Source organism: Panulirus ornatus, chromosome 55 (genome assembly GCF_036320965.1).
Source record: "Panulirus ornatus isolate Po-2019 chromosome 55, ASM3632096v1, whole genome shotgun sequence".
NCBI classification, from domain to species: domain Eukaryota; kingdom Metazoa; phylum Arthropoda; class Malacostraca; order Decapoda; family Palinuridae; genus Panulirus; species Panulirus ornatus.
The window spans coordinates 25,336,635-25,356,775 of NC_092278.1; the positions used below are offsets into that span (position 1 = coordinate 25,336,635).

Consider the following 20,141-nt stretch of genomic DNA (forward strand, 5'->3'; position numbering starts at 1 on the left):
GGAAATAAAAAGAGCGTGGTTGAGAGAGCAGAAGAGGGTGTTTTGAAATGGTTTGGGCACATGGAGAGAATGAGTGAGGAAAGATTGACCAAGAGGATATATGTGTCGGAGGTGGAGGGAACGAGAAGTGGGAGACCAAATTGGAGGTGGAAAGATGGAGTGAAAAAGATTTTGTGTGATCGGGGCCTGAACATGCAGGAGGGTGAAAGGAGGGCAAGGAATAGAGTGAACTGGATCGATGTGGTATACCGGGGTTGACGTGCTGTCAGTGGATTGAATCAGGGCATGTGAAGCGTCTGGGGTAAACCATGGAAAGCTGTGTAGGTATGTATATTTGAGTGTGTGGACGTGTATGTATATACATGTGTATGGGGGTGGGTTGGGCCATTTCTTTCATCTGTTTCCTTGCGCTACCTCGCAAACGCGGGAGACAGCGACAAAGTATAAAAAAAAAAAAAAAAAAAAAAAAAAAAAAAAATATATATATATATATATATATATATATATATATATATATATATATATATATATATATATATATTATCCCTGGGGATAGGGGATTAAGAATACTTCCCACGTATTCCCTGCGTGTCGTAGAAGGCGACTAAAAGGGGAGGGAGCGGGGGGCTGGAAATCCTCCCCTCTCATTTTTTTTTTTTTTAATTTTCCAAAAGAAGGAACAGAGGGGGCCAGGTGAGGATATTCCAAAAAAGGCCCAGTCCTCTGTTCTTAACGCTACCTCGCTAACGCGGGAAATGGCAAATAGTTTAAAAGAAAAAGAAAGAATATATATATATATATATATATATATATATATATATATATATATATATATATATATATATATTTTTTTTTTTTTTTTTTGCCGGTCTCCCGCGTTTGCGAGGTAGCGCAAAGAAACAGACGAAAGAAAATGGCCCAACCCACCCCCATACACATGTATATACATACGTCCACACACGCAAATATACATACCTACACAGCTTTCCATGGTTTACCCCAGACGCTTCACATGCCCTGATTCAATCCACTGACAGCACGTCAACCCCGGTATACCACATCGATCCAATTCACTCGATTCCTTGCCCTCCTTTCACCCTCCTGCATGTTCAGGCCCCGATCACACAAAATCTTTTTCACTCCATCTTTCCACCTCCAATTTGGTCTCCCACTTCTCCTCGTTCCCTCCACCTCCGACACATATATCCTCTTGGTCAATCTTTCCTCACTCATTCTCTCCATATATATATATCTATATATATATATATATATATATATATATATATATATATATATATATATATATATATATATATATATATTCTTTTCGCGTACATATTCGTAATTTCCCACGGTAGCGAGGTAGCGTCAAGAACAGATGAATGAGCCTTAGAGGGAAAGATCTTCATTTACCCTTATCTCTGTTCCTTCTACTGGAAAATACAAGAGAAGGGGAGGATTTCCAGCCTCCCGCTCCTACGACTAAAAAAAAAATATATATATATATATATATATATATATATATATATATATATATATATATATATATATATATATATACATATATATATATCCCTGGGGATAGGGGAGAGAGAACACCTCCCACATATTCCCTGTGTGTCGTAGAAGGCGACTAAAAGGGGAGGGAGCTGGGGGCTGGAAATCCTCCCCTCTTGTTTTTGTTTTTTTAATTTTCCAAAAGAAGGAACAGAGAAGGGGGCCAGGTGAGGATATTCCCTCAGAGGCCCAGTCCCCTGTTCTTAACGCTACCTTGCTAACACGGGAAATGGCGAATTGTTTGAAAAAAGAAAAAAGAATATATATATTCATCCCTGGGGATAGTGGAGAAAGAATACTTCCCACGTATTTCCTGCGTGTCATAGAAGGTGATTAAAACGGAAGGGAGCGGGGGGCTGGAGATCCTCACTCTCGTCTTTTTAATTTCCCAAAAGAAGGAACAGAGAAGGGGGCCAGGTGAGGATATTTCCTCAAAGGCCCAGTCCTCTGTTCTTAATGCTATGTCGCTAACGCGGGAAATGGTATGAAATAGTATGAAAGAAAAGAAAGATATATATGTATATATAGGAGTCATGCAGGGAGTGCTCATCTTCCTCGAAGGCTCAGATTGGGGTGTCTAAATGTGTGTGGATGTAACCAAGATGAGAAAAAAGGAGAGATAGGTAGTATGTTTGAGGAAAGGAACCTGGATGTTTTGGCTCCCTTTCCACATCCAGGCCCCACAAAACTTTCCATGATTTACCCAAGATGCTTCACCTGCCCTGGTTCAGTCCATTGACAGCACGTCAACCCCAATATACCACATCGCTCCCATTCACTCTGTTCCTTGCACACCTCTCACCCTCCTGTATGTTTAGGCCCCATACTGCTCAAAATCTTTTTCACTCCATCCTTCCACCTTCAGTTTGGTCTCCCACTTTTCCTTGTTCCCTCCTCCTGTGACACATATATCCTTTGTCAATCTTGACTCACTCATTGTCTCCATATTTCCAAACCATTTCAACACATCCTCTTCTGCTCTCTCGACCATACTCTTTCTATTTCCACACATCTCTCTTACCCTTACATTACTTACTTGATCAAACCACCTCACACCACATATTGTCCTTAAACACTTCATTTCCAACAAATCCACCCGCTTCTGTATAACCCTCTCTAAAGCCCAAGCCTCGCAACTATTCCTTCAAACATGCCTATTTTTGCTCTTCAAGATAAAGAACTCACCTTCCACACATTCTTCATCACTACCAGTACCTTCGCCTTCTCCCCCACCATGTGATTCACTTCCACTTCTGTAGTTCCATCTGCTGCTAAGTTCACTCCCATATATCTAAAACACTTCACTAACTCCAATTTTTCTCCATTCAAACTCACATCCCAATTAACTTGTCCCTACACCCTACTGAACCTAATAACCTTGCTCTTATTCACATTTACTCTCAACTTTCTCCTTTCACACACTTTTCCTAACTCAGTCACCAACCTCTGCAGTTTCTCACAAGAATCAGCCACTAGAGCTGTATAATCATTGGACAACAACTAACTCACTTTCCGGGCCCTCTCCTCTACAACAGACTGCATAATCGCTCTTTCCCACATCAGCGAAGTAACACTAGGAAACAGATGAAGAATGGCCCATCCACTCATATACACATATATTTTTTTTTTTTTTTTTTTTGCTTTGTCGCTGTCTCCCGCGTTTGCGAGGTAGCGCAAGGAAACAGACGAAAGAAATGGCCCAACCCACCCCCATACACATGTATATACATACGTCCACACACGCAAATATACATACCTACACAGCTTTCCATGGTTTACCCCAGACGCTTCGCATGCCTTGATTCAATCCACTGACAGCACGTCAACCCCGGTATACCACATCGCTCCAATTCACTCTATTCCTTGCACGCCTTTCACCCTCCTGCATGTTCAGGCCCCGATCACACAAAATCTTTTTCACTCCATCTTTCCACCTCCAATTTGGTCTCCCTCTTCTCCTCGTTCCCTCCACCTCCGACACATATATCCTCTTGGTCAATCTTTCCTCACTCATTCTCTCCATGTGCCCAAACCATTTCAAAACACCCTCTTCTGCTCTCTCAACCATGCTCTTTTTATTTCCACACATCTCTCTTACCCTTACATGACTTACTCGATCAAACCACCTCACACCACACATTGTCCTCAAACATCTCATTTCCAGCACATCCATCCTCCGCGCACAACTCTATCCATAGCCCACGCCTCGCAACCATACAACATTGTTGGAACCACTATTCCTTCAAACATACCCATTTTTGCTTTCCGAGATAATGTTCTCGACTTCCACACATTCTTCAAGGCTCCCAGAATTTTCGCCCCCTCCCCCACCCTATGATCCACTTCCGCTTCCATGGTTCCATCCGCTGCCAGATCCACTCCCAGATATCTAAAACACTTCACTTCCTCCAGTTTTTCTCCATTCAAACTCACCTCCCAATTGACTTGACCCTCAACCCTACTGTACCTAATGACCTTGCTCTTATTCACATTTACTCTTAACTTTCTTCTTTCACACACTTTACCAAACTCAGTCACCAGCTTCTGCAGTTTCTCACATGAATCAGCCACCAGCGCTGTATCATCAGCGAACAACAACTGACTCACTTCCCAAGCTCTCTCCTCCCCAACAGACTTCATACTTGCCCCTCTTTCCAAAACTCTTGCATTCACCTCCCTAACAACCCCATCCATAAACAAATTAAACAACCATGGAGACATCACACACCCCTGCCGCAAACCTACATTCACTGAGAACCAATCACTTTCCTCTCTTCCTACACGTACACATGCCTTACATACTCGATAAAAACTTTTCACTGCTTCTAACAACTTGCCTCCCACACCATATATTCTTAATACCTTCCACAGAGCATCTCTATCAACTCTATCATATGCCTTCCCCAGATCCATAAATGCTACATACAAATCCATTTGCTTTTCTAAGTATTTCTCACATTTCTCACAACCTTCTTCAAAGCAAACACCTGATTCACACATCCTCTACCACTTCTGAAACCACACTGCTCTTCCCCAATCTGATGCTCTGTACATGCCTTCACCCTCTCAATCAATACCCTCCCATATAATTTACCAGGAATACTCAACAAGCTTATACCTCTGTAATTTGAGCACTCACTCTTATCCCCTTTGCCTTTGTACAATGGCACTATGCACGCATTCCGCCAATCCTCAGGCACCTCACCATGAGTCATACATACATTAAATAACCTTACCAACCAGTCAACAATACAGTCACCCCCTTTTTTAATAAATTCCACTGCAATACCATCCAAATCTGCTGCCTTGCCGGCTTTCATCTTCCGCAAAGCTTTTACTACCTCTTCTCTGTTTACCAAATCATTTTCCCTAACCCTCTCACTTTGCACACCACCTCGACCAAAACACCCTATATCTGCCACTCTATCATCAAACACATTCAACAAACCTTCAAAATACTCACTCCATCTCCTTCTCACATCACCACTACTTGTTATCACCTCCCCATTTGCGCCCTTCAATGAAGTTCCCATTTGCTCCCTTGTCTTACGCACTTTATTTACCTCCTTCCAGAACATCTTTTTATTCTCCCTAAAATTTAATGATACTCTCTCACCCCAACTCTCATTTGCCCTTTTTTTCACCTCTTGCACTTTGTCGCTGTCTCCCGCATTAGCGAGGTAGCGCAAGGAAACAGATGAAAGAATGGCCCAACCCACCCACATAAACATGTATATACAAACACATCCACACATGCACATATACATACCTTTACATCTCAACTTATACATATATATGCACACTCAGACTTATACATATATACACATGTACATAATTCATACTGTCTGCCCTTATTCATTCCCGTTGCAACTCTGCCACACATGAAATGACAGCCCCCTTCCCCCGCATGTGCGCGAGGTAGCACTAGGAAAAGACAACAAAGGTCACATTTGTCCACACTCATGCTGTTTCCTGTAGGATGAGGTAGCACCAGGAATGGATGAAGGCAAGTAAGTATGAATATGTACATGTGCATATATGTATATTTTTTGGATGTGTATTTATGTATATGTGTATATATTGATATGTTTATGTTTTTTTCTCATATATATTCGCCATTTCCTGCTTTTGCGAGGTAGCTTTAAAAACAGAGGACTGAGCTTTAGAGGGAATATCTTCACTTGGCTCCTTCTTTGTTCCTTCTTTTGGAAAATTAAGAATGATGGGAGAGGATTTCCAGCACCCCACTCCCTCCCCTTTTAGTCGCCTTCAACGACATGCAGGGAATACATGGGAAGTTTTCTTTCTCCCCTATCCCAGGGATAATATGTAAATTTATTTATCCCTGGGGATAGGGGTGAAAGAATACTTCCCATGCATTCCTCGCGTGTCGTAGAAAGCGACTAGAGGGGACGGGAGCGGGGGGCCAGATATCCTCCCCTCCTTGTACTTTTTTAACTTTCTAAAATGGGAAGGTGACTGAGTTTGGTAAAGTATGTGAAAGAAGAAAGTTAAGGGTAAATGTGAATAAGAGCAAGGTTATTAGGTACAGTAGGGTTGAGAGTCAAGTCAATTGGGAGGTGAGTTTGAATGGAGAAAAACTGGAGGAAGTAAAGTGTTTTAGATATCTGGGAGTGGATCTGGCAGCGGATGGAAACATGGAAGCGGAAGTGGATCATAGGATGGGGGAGGGGGCGAAAATTCTGGGAGCCTTGAAGAATGTGTGGAAGTCGAGAACATTATCTCGGAAAGCAAAAATGGGTATGTTTGAAGGAATAGTGGTTCCAACAATGTTGTATGGTTGCGAGGCGTGGGCTATGGATAGAGTGGTGAGCAGGAGGATGGATGTGCTGGAAATGAGATGTTTGAGGACAATGTGTGGTGTGAGGTGGTTTGATCGAGTAAGTAACGTAAGGGTAAGAGAGATGTGTGGAAATAAAAAGAGCGTGGTTGAGAGAGCAGAAGAGGGTGTTTTGAAATGGTTTGGGCACATGGAGAGAATGAGTGAGGAAAGATTGACCAAGAGGATATATGTGTCGGAGGTGGAGGGAACGAGGAGAAGAGGGAGACCAAATTGGAGGTGGAAAGATGGAGTGAAAAAGATTTTGTGTGATCAGGGCCTGAACATGCAGGAGGGTGAAAGGAGGGCAAGGAATAGAGTGAATTGGAGCGATGTGGTATACCGGGGTTGACGTGCTGTCAGTGGATTGAATCAGGGCATGTGAAGCGTCTGGGGTAAACCATGGAAAGCTGTGTAGGTATGTATATTTGTGTGTGTGGACGTATGTATATACATGTGTATGGGGGTGGGTTGGGCCATTTCTTTCGTCTGTTTCCTTGCGCTACCTCGCAAACGCAGGAGACAGCGACAAAGCAAAAAAAAAAAAAAAATTTATCTTTTTTATTATACTTTGTCGCTGTCTCCCACGTTAGCGAGGTAACACAAGGAAACACGAAGTAATGCGAGTACACAAGGAAACACGAAGTAATGCGAGTACACAAGGAAACACGAAGTAATGGCCCAACCCACCCACATACACATGTACATACATACACGTCCACACACGCACCTATACATACCTATATATCTCAACATATACATATATATACACACACAGACATATACATATATAAACATGTACATAAATCATACTGTCTGCCCTTATTCATTCCCGTCACCACCCCGCCACACATGAAATAACAACCCCCTCGCCCCGCATGTGCGTGAGGTAGTGCTAGGAAAAGACAACAAAGGCCACATTCGTTCATACTCAGTCTCTAGCTGTCATGTATAATGTATGGTTCCTATATATATATGGCAGATATAGGGTGTTTAGGTCGAGGTGGTGTGCAAAGTGAGAGGATTAGGGAGAATGATTTGGTAAACAGAGAAGAGGTAGAGAAAGCTTTGTGGAAGATGAAAGCCGGCAAGGCGGCAGGTTTGGATGGTATTGCTGTGGAATTCATTAAAAAAGGGGGTGACTGTGTTGTTGGCTGATTGGTAAGGATATTCAATGTATGTATGGTTCATGGTGAAGTGCCTGACGATTGGCGGAATGCATGCATAGTGCCATTATACAAAGCCAAAGAGGATAAAGGTGAGTGTTCAAATTACACATATGTGGATTAGCTTCAAACTGATGTTTCAGGATGGTTTGTGTAAAGTGAAGTTTTCTGGGCCTTCCCAGATCTTCGCTTATTTGCTGGTGTTGCCTTACCTCCAATGTTTCGAAATCTTAATGTCCATACCTGAATTGATCAGAAACTAGAACCACCAGTCCTCAATATTTCCCTTACTGGCCTCTTTGTCTTGTAGAGACTAGTAATTGAAGCTATTTGTTCAACTGTCAAGTCCTTTCACTTCCCTACTGTGGCTAGAGAGCAAGAAAACCTTTGGCAGTAGGTCATAAGAAGGGGACAAACTCAGGTAAACCATCAACATTTATCAACTACTAATATTGAAAGAGAACTCACAATTGTTTCCCTAGGCATGCTTGTAGCTCCAACCCTCTTATCGCTACCTGATGCTAGATAACCAGAGAAACTTCAGCGCTCTGGCTGCGAGGGATAGTGAGCAGGAATCAGTCACAGGATTATGCATCGGCCCACTCACGCATAATGCAATATCAAGGTGTGTACATATCAACATATACACATACATACACATACACAAACATATACATATATGCACATGAACATATTTATACTTACTCACCTCTATCCATTCCTGGCACCATATCTGCTCATACTCAATTTCTAGCTGTCATGTGTAATGTACTGAAACCACACCTCCCTATCCACATCCAAACCCCAAAGACATTTCACATGCCATGGTTCAGTCCACTAAAACCTTGCTGACCCCAGTATATCACATCGTTCCAATTCACTCTATTCCGTGCATGCCTTTCACCCTCCTGCATGTGCAGTCCCCAATCGCTCAAAATCATTTTCACTCCATCCTTCCACCTCCAATTTGGTCTCCCACTTCTCCTTGTTCCCTCCACCTCTGACACATATATCCTTTCTGTCAACCTTTCCTCACTCATTCTCTCCATATTTCCAAACCATTTTAACACATCCACTTTCGGTTTCTCAACCACACTCTTTTCATTACCTCACATCTCTTACCCTTTCATTACTTACTCGATCAAACCACCTCAAACCACATATTGTCCTCAAACATTTCATATCCAACAAATCCACCCTCCTCTGTGCAACCCTATCTATCTATAGCCCATGCCTTGAAACCATATAATACTGTTGGAATTACTATTCCTTCAAACATTCCCATTTTTGTTTTCCGAGATAATGCTCTCTCTTTCCATACATATTCTTCATCAATCCCAAAACTTTTGTCCCTTCCCACACCCTATGACTCACTTCAGCTTCCAAGGTTTCATTCATTGCAAATTCTACTTCCAGGTATCTAAAACACTTCACATCCTCCAATTTTTCTCCAATGAAACCTACATCCCATCTACCTTGTCCTTCAACCCTGCTGAACCTAATAATTTTGCTCTTATTCACATTCAGTCTCAACTTTCCCCTTTCACACACTTTTCTGAACTCAGTCACCAAATTTTGCACTTTCTCACCCAAATCAGCCATCCATGCTGTATCATCAGCATACGACATGCAACACACTTCCCCTGCCCTCTCATCCCTAAGAGACTGTATACTCGCCCCTCTCTCCAAAACTCTTGCATTTACCTTCCTAACCACCCCATCCGTAAACAAATTAAACAACCAAGGGGACATCACAACATAATCTTATGAGTAATGCACCAAAACCACAGCTCCACATCCAGGCCCAAGAGACCTTTCCAAGGCTCACCTCGGACATTTCACATGCCTTGGTTCAGCTCATCGACTGCATGTAGACCTGGTATACCGCAATGTTCCAACTCACTCCATTCCCCTCAACTATATTTCTGTTGCTGTTGTTTTTTCTTTTTCTCACCACACACTTTGTTTCATTAGATAAAATTTGAATTAAATATTCATATTAATTTTCAATTCATTCTTGAAACACACGAGATGTTTCAAGCAAACATACACAGCCCTTCTTCTGTCAAAGTCACTGTAAATGATGCAACCTAGTATACAAAGAGCAAAACTGGAATGGATCACACCTTGAGGTGTTGTAAATGAGAACCATGGGATAGGAAATATCATGGTCTGGGAGACCATGTTCCCTCAAAGTTCATGCACGGTAGTGTAGTTGGTAAGGGTCAAACTCAGTGAGTCATTGGGTGGGTGGGCATTCCTCAGGTCTCTGCACTTCATGGAAGAGAGATGAGAGGAATTGTTTAACCCTTCCCACTTGGAAATTCTGTGCAAGCTGCCACCCTCTCAATTACCATCTCTACCAAACACCTTACTAAGTATACTAGACACACTTATATCTCAGCAATTTGAGCATTAATTTTTCACCCCTTTTTCTCTATTTACAATCACTATACATGATTTCTGCCAATCCTCAGACACCTCACCTTGGACAAAACAAACGGTGAAAAGTTGGTATAACCAACTAACAACACTGTTGCCACCTTTCTTGAGAAACTCAACTGCAATCTCACCCTCCCCTACAGCTCAACCACACTTCATGTTATGCAAGGCTTTCACTAACTCCTTTCTTTTTACTAAACTATCTTGCAGGACTCTCCCATTTTGCATGCCACCTTGTCATAGACAAATCAAATCTGTTTCTCTGTCATCTATGAACTTCAAAAATCTTTCAAAATACTCACCCCATCTGTTTTTCACTCTTCTTTGCCTGTTACCATGCTTCCAGCTACTCCCATCACTGTTACTCTCATTTGTTCTCTTGTCTTCCTCACACTATTCAACTTCTTACAAAAAAAAAATTTCAGTGTACTTGAAATTAACCAATACTTTTTCAACTCATTTCTCATTTGTCCTCAATTTCTAAGCTCTTCTACCTCTCTATTGACCTCTAGCTGGTTTCTCTTGTACACCTCCCAAATATATTTCAAATATATGTACTGAGACTACAAAGAGAAGTCTAACTGAAAGAAAGCATCAAACACAAAGGTCTGAAAGAATTACATGCTCTATATCAAATAAGCATCCAAAATTCTAAAGGAATGAAATGCTCAGTACCAAATAATACATTACCAAAATTCAGGGGTCATAAATAACATCTTCCAACACAGTGTTAATATCTATAATCACTGATCATAAATAAAGTGTCCACAGGATATCAATGCCTTACACCATTAATCATTAAACTACTGATACTCACTGATCAGAATGGTTTCTGGCAAAGAACACCATGTTGTCAAGTGCCAGCATTCCTGGAGGAGTTTCCATGAAGTCCTGTGCAGGATTAATATCATTGCGGAACCCTAGTTTCTTGTACTCTTTCTTATATTCAGGTCTCCGGGTTGTGACATTTCCACTACTCTAATGCCCAAACAAATCAAAGCAATGATTAGATACATTTCAAACATGCAGTAAGTACATATAAAAATTAAAATTCTGGTCTACAATACTGAGAAACTTAAGGTTATGAGAATATTCTTTACAAACTAACTTACTCCTACCCCACAGCTCCCTTCTACGGGGTTCCTGAAGCATTCAGAAAGCCTAACAAGTCCACCAAATGGGACTATGAGGTGATGTTGCATTCATCTTGATGGGATGAATGCAGAGCAACTGTAAGGTAGGTGAAAGTGTCTTCAATGTGAAAGTGACATCTTGGGCATGAGGCATCTTGTGAAATGATGAATGGATGTTTCTAACGTTTGTGAGATGGGCAGTGTCCAAAATTCAGATAAAAAAGTTTGATACACATGTTTGAGTAGTTTCAGGTGGGTATGTGACTAGTAGACGAGAGTTTAAGAATGGGTGGGTGGGAACAGTGGAGCACAACTGTTTGAGTTTGTCATGTACTAATGGTGTGAATATCTTTTACCAATGACATTTTTCCTGGAGGTTGGGGATCTATGAGTACAAGTTATGGATATATGCTAGAAGAAATTGATTCTTTCTTTCTTTCAAACTATTCGCCATTTCCTGCGTTAGCGAGGCAGCGTTAAGAACAGAGGACTCCGCCTTTGAGGAATATCCTCACCTGGCCCCCTTATCTGTTCCTTCTTTTGGAAAATTAAAAAAGATTGATAAGAAACAAAATATTGAAATATTAAATTCTATTAGATCTCTAGGGCTAGAAGCCTTTTAACCTCTACCCTCTGGTGACTTAAACACCTCTCACACATTATCAACCACTTACTTAGCAACAACAGTCTATACTTCAACCCAGGTCTACACTAAGACCAATCAAAAACCTCTTTTCAACAATGAAATCATAATCTCCAGGTCATAATCTACACTACCATGCATGAACTTTGAGGGAACATGGTCTCCCAGATCAAGATATTTCCTATCCCATGGTTCTCATTTACAACACCTCAAGGTGTGATCCATTCCAGTTTTGCTCTTTGTATACTAGGTTGCATCATTTACGGTGACTTTGACAGAAGAAGGGCTGTGTATGTTTGCTTGAAACATCTCGTGTGTTTCAAGAATGAATTGAAAATTAATATGAATATTTAATTCAAATTTTATCTGAAAAAAACAAAGTGTGTGGTGAGAAAAAGAAAAAACAACAGCAACAGAAATATAGTTGAGGGGAATGGAGTGAGTTGGAACATTGTGGTATACCAGGTCTACATGCTGTCGATGAGCTGAACCAAGGCATGTGAAATGTCCGGGGTGAGCCTTGGAAAGGTCTCTTGTATGTAGGAAGAGAGGAAAGTGATTGGTTCTCAGTGAATGTAGGTTTGCGGCAGGGGTGTGTGATGTCTCCATGGTTGTTTAATTTGTTTATGGATGGGGTTGTTAGGGAGGTGAATGCAAGAGTTTTGGAAAGAGGGGCAAGTATGAAGTCTGTTGTGGATGAGAGAGCTTGGGAAGTGAGTCAGTTGTTATTCGCTGATGATACAGCGCTGGTGGCTGATTCATGTGAGAAACTGCAGCTGGTGACTGAGTTTGGTAAAGTGTGTGAAAGAAGAAAGTTAAGAGTAAATGTGAATAAGAGCAAGGTTATTAGGTACAGTAGGGTTGAGGGTCAAGTCAATTGGGAGGTAAGTTTGAATAGAGCAAAACTGGAGGAAGTAAAGTGTTTTAGATATCTGGGAGTGGATCTGGCAGTGGATGGAACCATGGAAGCGGAAGTGGATCATAGGGTGGGGGAGGGGGCGAAAATCCTGGGAGCCTTGAAGAATGTGTGGAAGTTGAGAACATTATCTCGGAAAGCAAAAATGGGTATGTTTGAAGGAATAGTGGTTCCAACAATGTTGTATGGTTGTGTGGCGTGGGCTATGGATAGAGTTGTGCGCAGGAGGATGGATGTGCTGGAAATGAGATGTTTGAGGACAATGTGTGGTGTGAGGTGGTTTGATCGAGTAAGTAACGTAAGGGTAAGAGAGATGTGTGGAAATAAAAAGAGCGTGGTTGAGAGAGCAGAAGAGGGTGTTTTGAAATGGTTTGGGCACATGGAGAGAATGAGTGAGGAAAGATTGACCAAGAGAATATATGTGTCGGAGGTGGAGGGAACGAGGAGAAGTGGGAGACCAAATTGGAGGTGGAAAGATGGAGTGAAAAAGATTTTGTGTGATCGGGGCCTGAACATGCAGGAGGGTGAAAGGAGGGCAAGGAATAGAGTGAATTGGTTCGATGTGGTATACCGGGGTTGACGTGCTGTCAGTGGATTGAATCAGGGCATGTGAAGCGTCTGGGTTAAACCATGGAAAGCTGTGTAGGTATGTATATTTGCGTGTGTGGACGTATGTATGTACATGTGTATGGGGGTGGGTTGGGCCATTTCTTTCGTATGTTTCCTTGCGCTACCTCGCAAACGCGGGAGACAGCGACAAAAAAAAAAAATCCCTTTTCCCTGGGGATAGGGGAGAAAGAATACTTCCCACGTATTCCCTGCATGTCGTAGAAGGCGACTAAAAGGTGAGGGAGCGGGGGGCGGGAAATCCTCCCCTCTCGTTTTTTTTTTTTAATTTTCCAAAAGAAGGAACAGAGTGGGCCAGGTGAGGATATTCCAAAAAAGGCCCAGTCCTCTGTTCTTAACGCTACCTCGCTAATGCGGGAAATGGTTAATAGTTTAAAAGAAAGAAAGAAAGAATATATATCCCTGGGGATAGGGGAGAAAGAATACTTCCCACCTATTCCCTTTGTGTCGTAGAAGGCGACTAAAAGGGGAGGGAGTGGGGGCTGGAAATCCTCCCCTCTCATTATTTTTTTTTTAATTTTCCAAAAGAAGGAAGAAGGAAGGGGGCCAGGTGAGGATATTCCCTCAAAGGCCCAGTTCTCTGTTCTTAACGCTACCTTGCTAACGCGGGAAATGGCGAATAGTTTGAAAGAAAAAAGAAAATATATACATACATATATACACACAATACATACACATATATGTATATACACAGTCATATACATCAATTCATGTGTACCATAAAATATTCTTAAATTACTGAAAATAAGGAAAATATACTTTCATTAAATTAAAACATATGATGTAAATGCCTTACTTCACCAAATGTTAAGCACCAAAAAACTAAGACAACCAGGACAGACTGATTCTCTTGAAATTACTGAACTTTATCTTGCTTCATCTACAGCACATCTTCCCAGTAATATGCTAATGTACAAGAAACATTTTTTTTTTTTTTTTTTTTATACTTTGTCGCTGTCTCCCGCGTTTGCGAGGTAGCGCAAGGAAACAGACGAAAGAAATGCCCCCCCCCCCATACACATGTACATACGTCCACACACGCAAATATACATACCTACACAGCTTTCCATGGTTTACCCCAGACGCTTCACATGCCTTGATTCAATCCACTGACAGCACGTCAACCCCTGTATACCACATCGCTCCAATTCACTCTATTCCTTGCCCTCCTTTCACCCTCCTGCATGTTCAGGCCCCGATCACACAAAATCTTTTTCACTCCATCTTTCCACCTCCAATTTGGTCTCCCTCTTCTCCTCGTTCCCTCCACCTCCGACACATATATCCTCTTGGTCAATCTTTCCTCACTCATTCTCTCCATGTGCCCAAACCATTTGAAAACAACCTCTTCTGCTCTCTCAACCACGCTCTTTTTATTTCCACACATCTCTCTTACCCTTACGTTACTTACTCGATCAAACCACCTCACACCACACATTGTCCTCAAACATCTCATTTCCAGCACATCCATCCTCCTGCGCACATCTCTATCCATAGCCCACGCCTCGCAACCATACAACATTGTTGGAACCACTATTCCTTCAAACATACCCATTTTTGCTTTCCGAGATAATGTTCTCGACTTCCACACATTTTTCAAGGCTCCCAAAATTTTCGCCCCCTCCCCCACCCTATGATCCACTTCCGCTTCCATGGTTCCATCCGCTGACAGATCCACTCCCAGATATCTAAAACACTTCACTTCCTCCAGTTTTTCTCCATTCAAACTCACCTCCCAATTGACTTGACCCTCACCCCTACTGTACCTAATAACCTTGCTCTTATTCACATTTACTCTTAACTTTCTTCTTCCACACACTTTACCAAACTCAGTCACCAGCTTCTGCAGTTTCTCACATGAATCCGCCACCAGCGCTGTATCATCAGCGAACAACAACTGACTCACTTCCCAAGCTCTCTCATCCCCAACAGACTTCATACTTGCCCCTCTTTCCAAAACTCTTGCATTTACCTCCCTAACAACCCCATCCATAAACAAATTAAACAACCATGGAGACATCACACACCCCTGCCGCAAACCTACATTCACTGAGAACCAATCACTTTCCTCTCTTCCTACACGTACACATGCCTTACATCCTCGATAAAAACTTTTCACTGCTTCTAACAACTTGCCTCCCACACCATATATTCTTAATACCTTCCACAGAGCATCTCTATCAACTCTATCATATGCCTTCTCCAGATCCATAAATGCTACATACAAATCCATTTGCTTTTCTAAGTATTTCTCACATACATTCTTCAAAGCAAACACCTGATCCACACATCCTCTACCACTTCTGAAACCGCACTGCTCTTCCCCAATCTGATGCTCTGTACATGCCTTCACCCTCTCAATCAATACCCTCCCATATAATTTACCAGGAATACTCAACAAACTTATACCTCTGTAATTTGAGCACTCACTCTTATCCCCTTTGCCTTTGTACAATGGCACTATGCACGCATTCCGCCAATCCTCAGGCACCTCACCATGAGTCATACATACATTAAATAACCTTACCAACCAGTCAACAATACAGTCACCCCCTTTTTTAATAAATTCCACTGCAATACCATCCAAACCTGCTGCCTTGCCGGCTTTCATCTTCCGCAAAGCTTTTACTACCTCTTCTCTGTTTACCAAATCATTTTCCCTAACCCTCTCACTTTGCACACCACCTCGACCAAAACACCCTATATCTGCCACTCTGTCATCAGACACATTCAACAAACCTTCAAAATACTCATTCCATCTCCTTCTCACATCACCGCTACTTGTTATCACCTCCCCATTTACGCCCTTCACTGAAGTTCCCATTTGCTCCCTTGTCTTACGCACCCTATTTACCTCCTTCCAGAACATCTTTTTATTCTCCCTAAAATTTACTGATAGTCTCTCACCCCAACTCTCATTTGCCTTTTTTTTCACCTCTTGCACCTTTCTCTTGACCTCCTGTCTCTTTCTTTTATACTTCTCCCACTCAATTGCATTTTTTCCCTGCAAAAATCGTCCAAATGCCTCTCTCTTCTCTTTCACTAATACTCTTACTTCTTCATCCCACCACTCACTACCCTTTCTAAACAGCCCACCTCCCACTCTTCTCATGCCACAAGCATCTTTTGCGCAATCCATCACTGATTCCCTAAATACATCCCATTCCTCCCCCACTCCCCTTACTTCCATTGTTCTCACCTTTTTCCATTCTGTACACAGTCTCTCCTGGTACTTCCCCACACAAGTCTCCTTCCCAAGCTCACTCACTCTCACCACCTTCTTCACCCCAACATTCACTCCTCTTTTCTGAAAACCCATACTAATCTTCACCTTAGCCTCCACAAGATAATGATCAGACATCCCTCCAGTTGCACCTCTCAGCACATTAACATCCAAAAGTCTCTCTTTCGCACGCCTGTCAATTAACACGTAATCCAATAACACTCTCTGGCCATCTCTCCTACTTACATAAGTATACTTATGTATATCTCGCTTTTTAAACCAGGTATTCCCAATCATCAGTCCTTTTTCAGCACATAAATCTACAAGCTCTTCACCATTTCCATTTACAACACTGAACACCCCATGCATACCAATTATTCCCTCAACTGCCACATTACTCACCTTTGCATTCAAATCACCCATCACTATAACCCGGTCTCGTGCATCAAAACCGCTAACACACTCATTCAGCTGCTCCCAAAACACTTGCCTCTCATGATCTTTCTTCTCAGAGTGGGGTGCCTAAATGTGTGTGGATGTAACCACGATGTGAAAAAAGGAGAGATAGGTAGTATGTTTGAGGAAAGGAACCTGGATGTTTTGGCTCTGAGTGAAACGAAGCTCAAGGGTAAAGGGGAAGAGTGGTTTGGAAATGTCTGGGGAGTGAAGTCAGGGGTTAGTGAGAGGACAAGAGCAAGGGAAGGAGTAGCAATACTCCTGAAACAGGAGTTGTGGGAGTATGTGATAGAATGTAAGAAAGTAAATTCTCGATTAATATGGGTAAAATTGAAAGTTGATGGAGAGAGGTGGGTGATTATTGGTGCATATGCACCTGGGCATGAGAAGAAAGATCATGAGAGGCAAGAAACATTATACATAGTTAAAATCTCTCATTACACTTGCAATATTTAACATTCATCACAAAGATCTGGATGATATTTATTGGGATAGTTTTGCAACAATAATTTGAATATAAGCTGCCTTCTCAGCCCACAAAACCTGACATGAAGAAATGTTCTCAATTATGGGAAAGTAGTAGAGATGGATGGATCAATTTTCCTGGAACAGTAATGCAACCATGCATTATGTTCAGCTAATACTTGATAAAAGATATAGCATACAGTATCTAATGTACTTTTTTCAACATAATTCTCTCTTGCAGTTTATTACCAAAATCATGAACTGATAAATGCTTATATATCCACAAAAATATCTGAGAAAATGGATGGCACAGATTAAACAAAAACACATCAAACAAATGGAAATGGTGAAGAGCTTGTAGATTTGTGCTGAAAAAGGACTGGTGATTGGGAATACATTGTTTAAAAAGAGAGATATACATAAGTATACGTTTGTAAGTAGGAGAGATGGCCAGAGAGCATTATTAGATTACGTGTTAATTGATAGGCCTGCGAAAGAGAGCCTTTTGGATGTTAATGTACTGAGAGGTGCAACTGGAGGGATGTTTGATCATTATCTTGTGGAGGCGAAGGTGAAGACTTGTAGAGGTTTTCAGAAAGGAAAAGAGAATGTTGGGGTGAAGAGAGTGGTGAGAGTAAGTGAGCTTGGGAAGGAGACTTGTGTGAGAAAGTACCAGGAGAGACTGAGTACAGAATGGAAAAAGGTGAGAACAAAGGAGGTAAGGGAAGTGGGGGAGGAATGGGATGTATTTAGGGAAGCAGTGATGGCTTGCGCAAAAGATGCTTGTGGCATGAGAAGCGTGGGAGTTGGGCAGATTAGAAAGGGTAGTGAGTGGTGGGATGAAGAAGTAAGATTATTAGTGAAAGAGAAGAGAGAGGCATTTGGACGATTTTTGCAGGGAAAAAATGCAAATGAGTGGGAGATGTATAAAAGAAAGAGACAGGAGGTCAAGAGAAAGGTGCAAGAGGTGAAAAAGAGGGCAAATGAGAGTTGGGGTGAGAGAGTATCATTAAATTTTAGGGAGAATAAAAAGATGTTTTGGAAGGAGGTAAATAAAGTGAGTAAGACAAGGGAACAAATGGGAACTTCAGTGAAGGGGGCAAATGGGGAGGCGATAACAAGTAGTGGTGATGTAAGAAGGAGATGGAGTGAGTATTTTGAAGGTTTGTTGAATGTTTGATTATAGAGTGGCAGATATAGTGTGTTTTGGTCGAGGTGGTGTGCAAAGTGAGAGGGTTAGGGAAAATGATTTGGTAAACAGAGAAGAGGTAGTAAAAGCTTTGCGGAAGATGAAAGCCGGCAAGGCAGCGGGTTTGGATGGTATTGCAGTGGAATTTATAAAAAAAAAAGGAGGTGACTGTGTTGTTGACTGGTTGGTAAGGTTGTTTAATGTATGTATGATTCATGGTGAGGTGCCTGAGGATTGGCGGAATGCTTGCATAGTGCCATTGTACAAAGGCAAAGGGGATAAGAGTGAGTGCTCAAATTACAGAGGTATAAGTTTGTTGAGTATTCCTGGGAAATTATATGGGAGGGTACTGGTTGAGAGGGTGAAGGCATGTACAGAGCATCAGATTGGGGAAGAGCAGTGTGGTTTCAGAAATGGTAGAGGAAGTGTGGATCAGGTGTTTGCTTTGAAGAAGGTTGTGAGAAATGTGAGAAATACTTAGAAAACCAAATGGATTTGTATGTAGCATTTATGGATCTGGAGAAGGCATATGATAGAGTTGATAGAGATGCTCTGTGGACGGTATTAAGAATATATGGTGTGGAGGCAAGTTGTTAGAAGCAGTGAAAAGTTTTTATCGAGGATGTAAGTCATGTGTACGTGTAGGAAGAGAGGAAAGTAATTGGTTCTCAGTGAATGTAGGTTTGCGGCAGGGGTGTGTGATGTCTCCATGTTTGTTTAATTTGTTTATGGATGGGGTTGTTAGGGAGGTGAATGCATGAGTTTTGGAAAGAGGGGCAAGTATGCAGTCTGTTGTGGATGAGAGGGCTTGGGAAGTGAGTCAGTTGTTGTTTGCTGATGATACAGCGCTAGTGGCTGACTCATGTGAGAAACTGCAGAAGCTGGTGACTGAGTTTGGTAAAGTGTGTGAAAGAAGAAAGTTGAGAGTAAATGTGAATAAGAGTAAGGTTATTAGGTACAGTAGGGTTGAGGGTCAAATCAATTGGGAGGTAAGTCTGAATGGAGAAAAACTGGAGGAAGTGAAGTGTTTTAGATATCTGGGAATGGATTTGGCAGCGGATGGAACCATGGAAGTGGAAGTGAATCATAGGGTGGGGGAGGGGGCGAAAATTCTGGGAGCCTTGAAGAATGTGTGGAAGTCGAGAACATTATCTCGGAAAGCAAAAGTGGGTATGTTTGAAGGAATAGTGGCCCCAACAAAGTTGTATGGTTGCGAGGCGTGGGCTATGGATAGAGTTGTGCGCAGGAGGGTGGATGTGCTGGAAATGAGATGTTTGAGGACAATGTGTGGTGTGAGGTGGTTTGATCGAGTAAGTAATGTAAGGGTAAGAGAGATGTGTGGAAATAAAAAGAGCGTGGTTGAGAGAGCAGAAGAGGGTGTTTTGAAAAGGTTTGGTCACATGGAGAGAATGAGTGAGGAAAGATTGACCAAGAGGATATATGTGTCGGAGGTGGAGGGAACGAGGAGAAGTGGGAGACTAAAT

The 20,141-nt window shown here is 41.9% G+C and overlaps 1 protein-coding gene across 3 annotated transcripts in view; it reads right to left on the minus strand.

Annotated features, from left to right (window-relative positions):
• Ced-12 (engulfment and cell motility Ced-12) overlaps nt 1–20,141 on the minus strand; it is a 137,596-nt gene that overhangs the window by 69,838 nt on the left and 47,617 nt on the right. For all 3 annotated transcript variants that reach the window (XM_071693244.1, XM_071693245.1, XM_071693246.1), the window contains one exon: nt 10,823–10,983. In XM_071693244.1, coding sequence (XP_071549345.1) covers nt 10,823–10,983 — 161 coding nt within the window. The remainder of the gene's footprint in view (nt 1–10,822; nt 10,984–20,141) is intronic.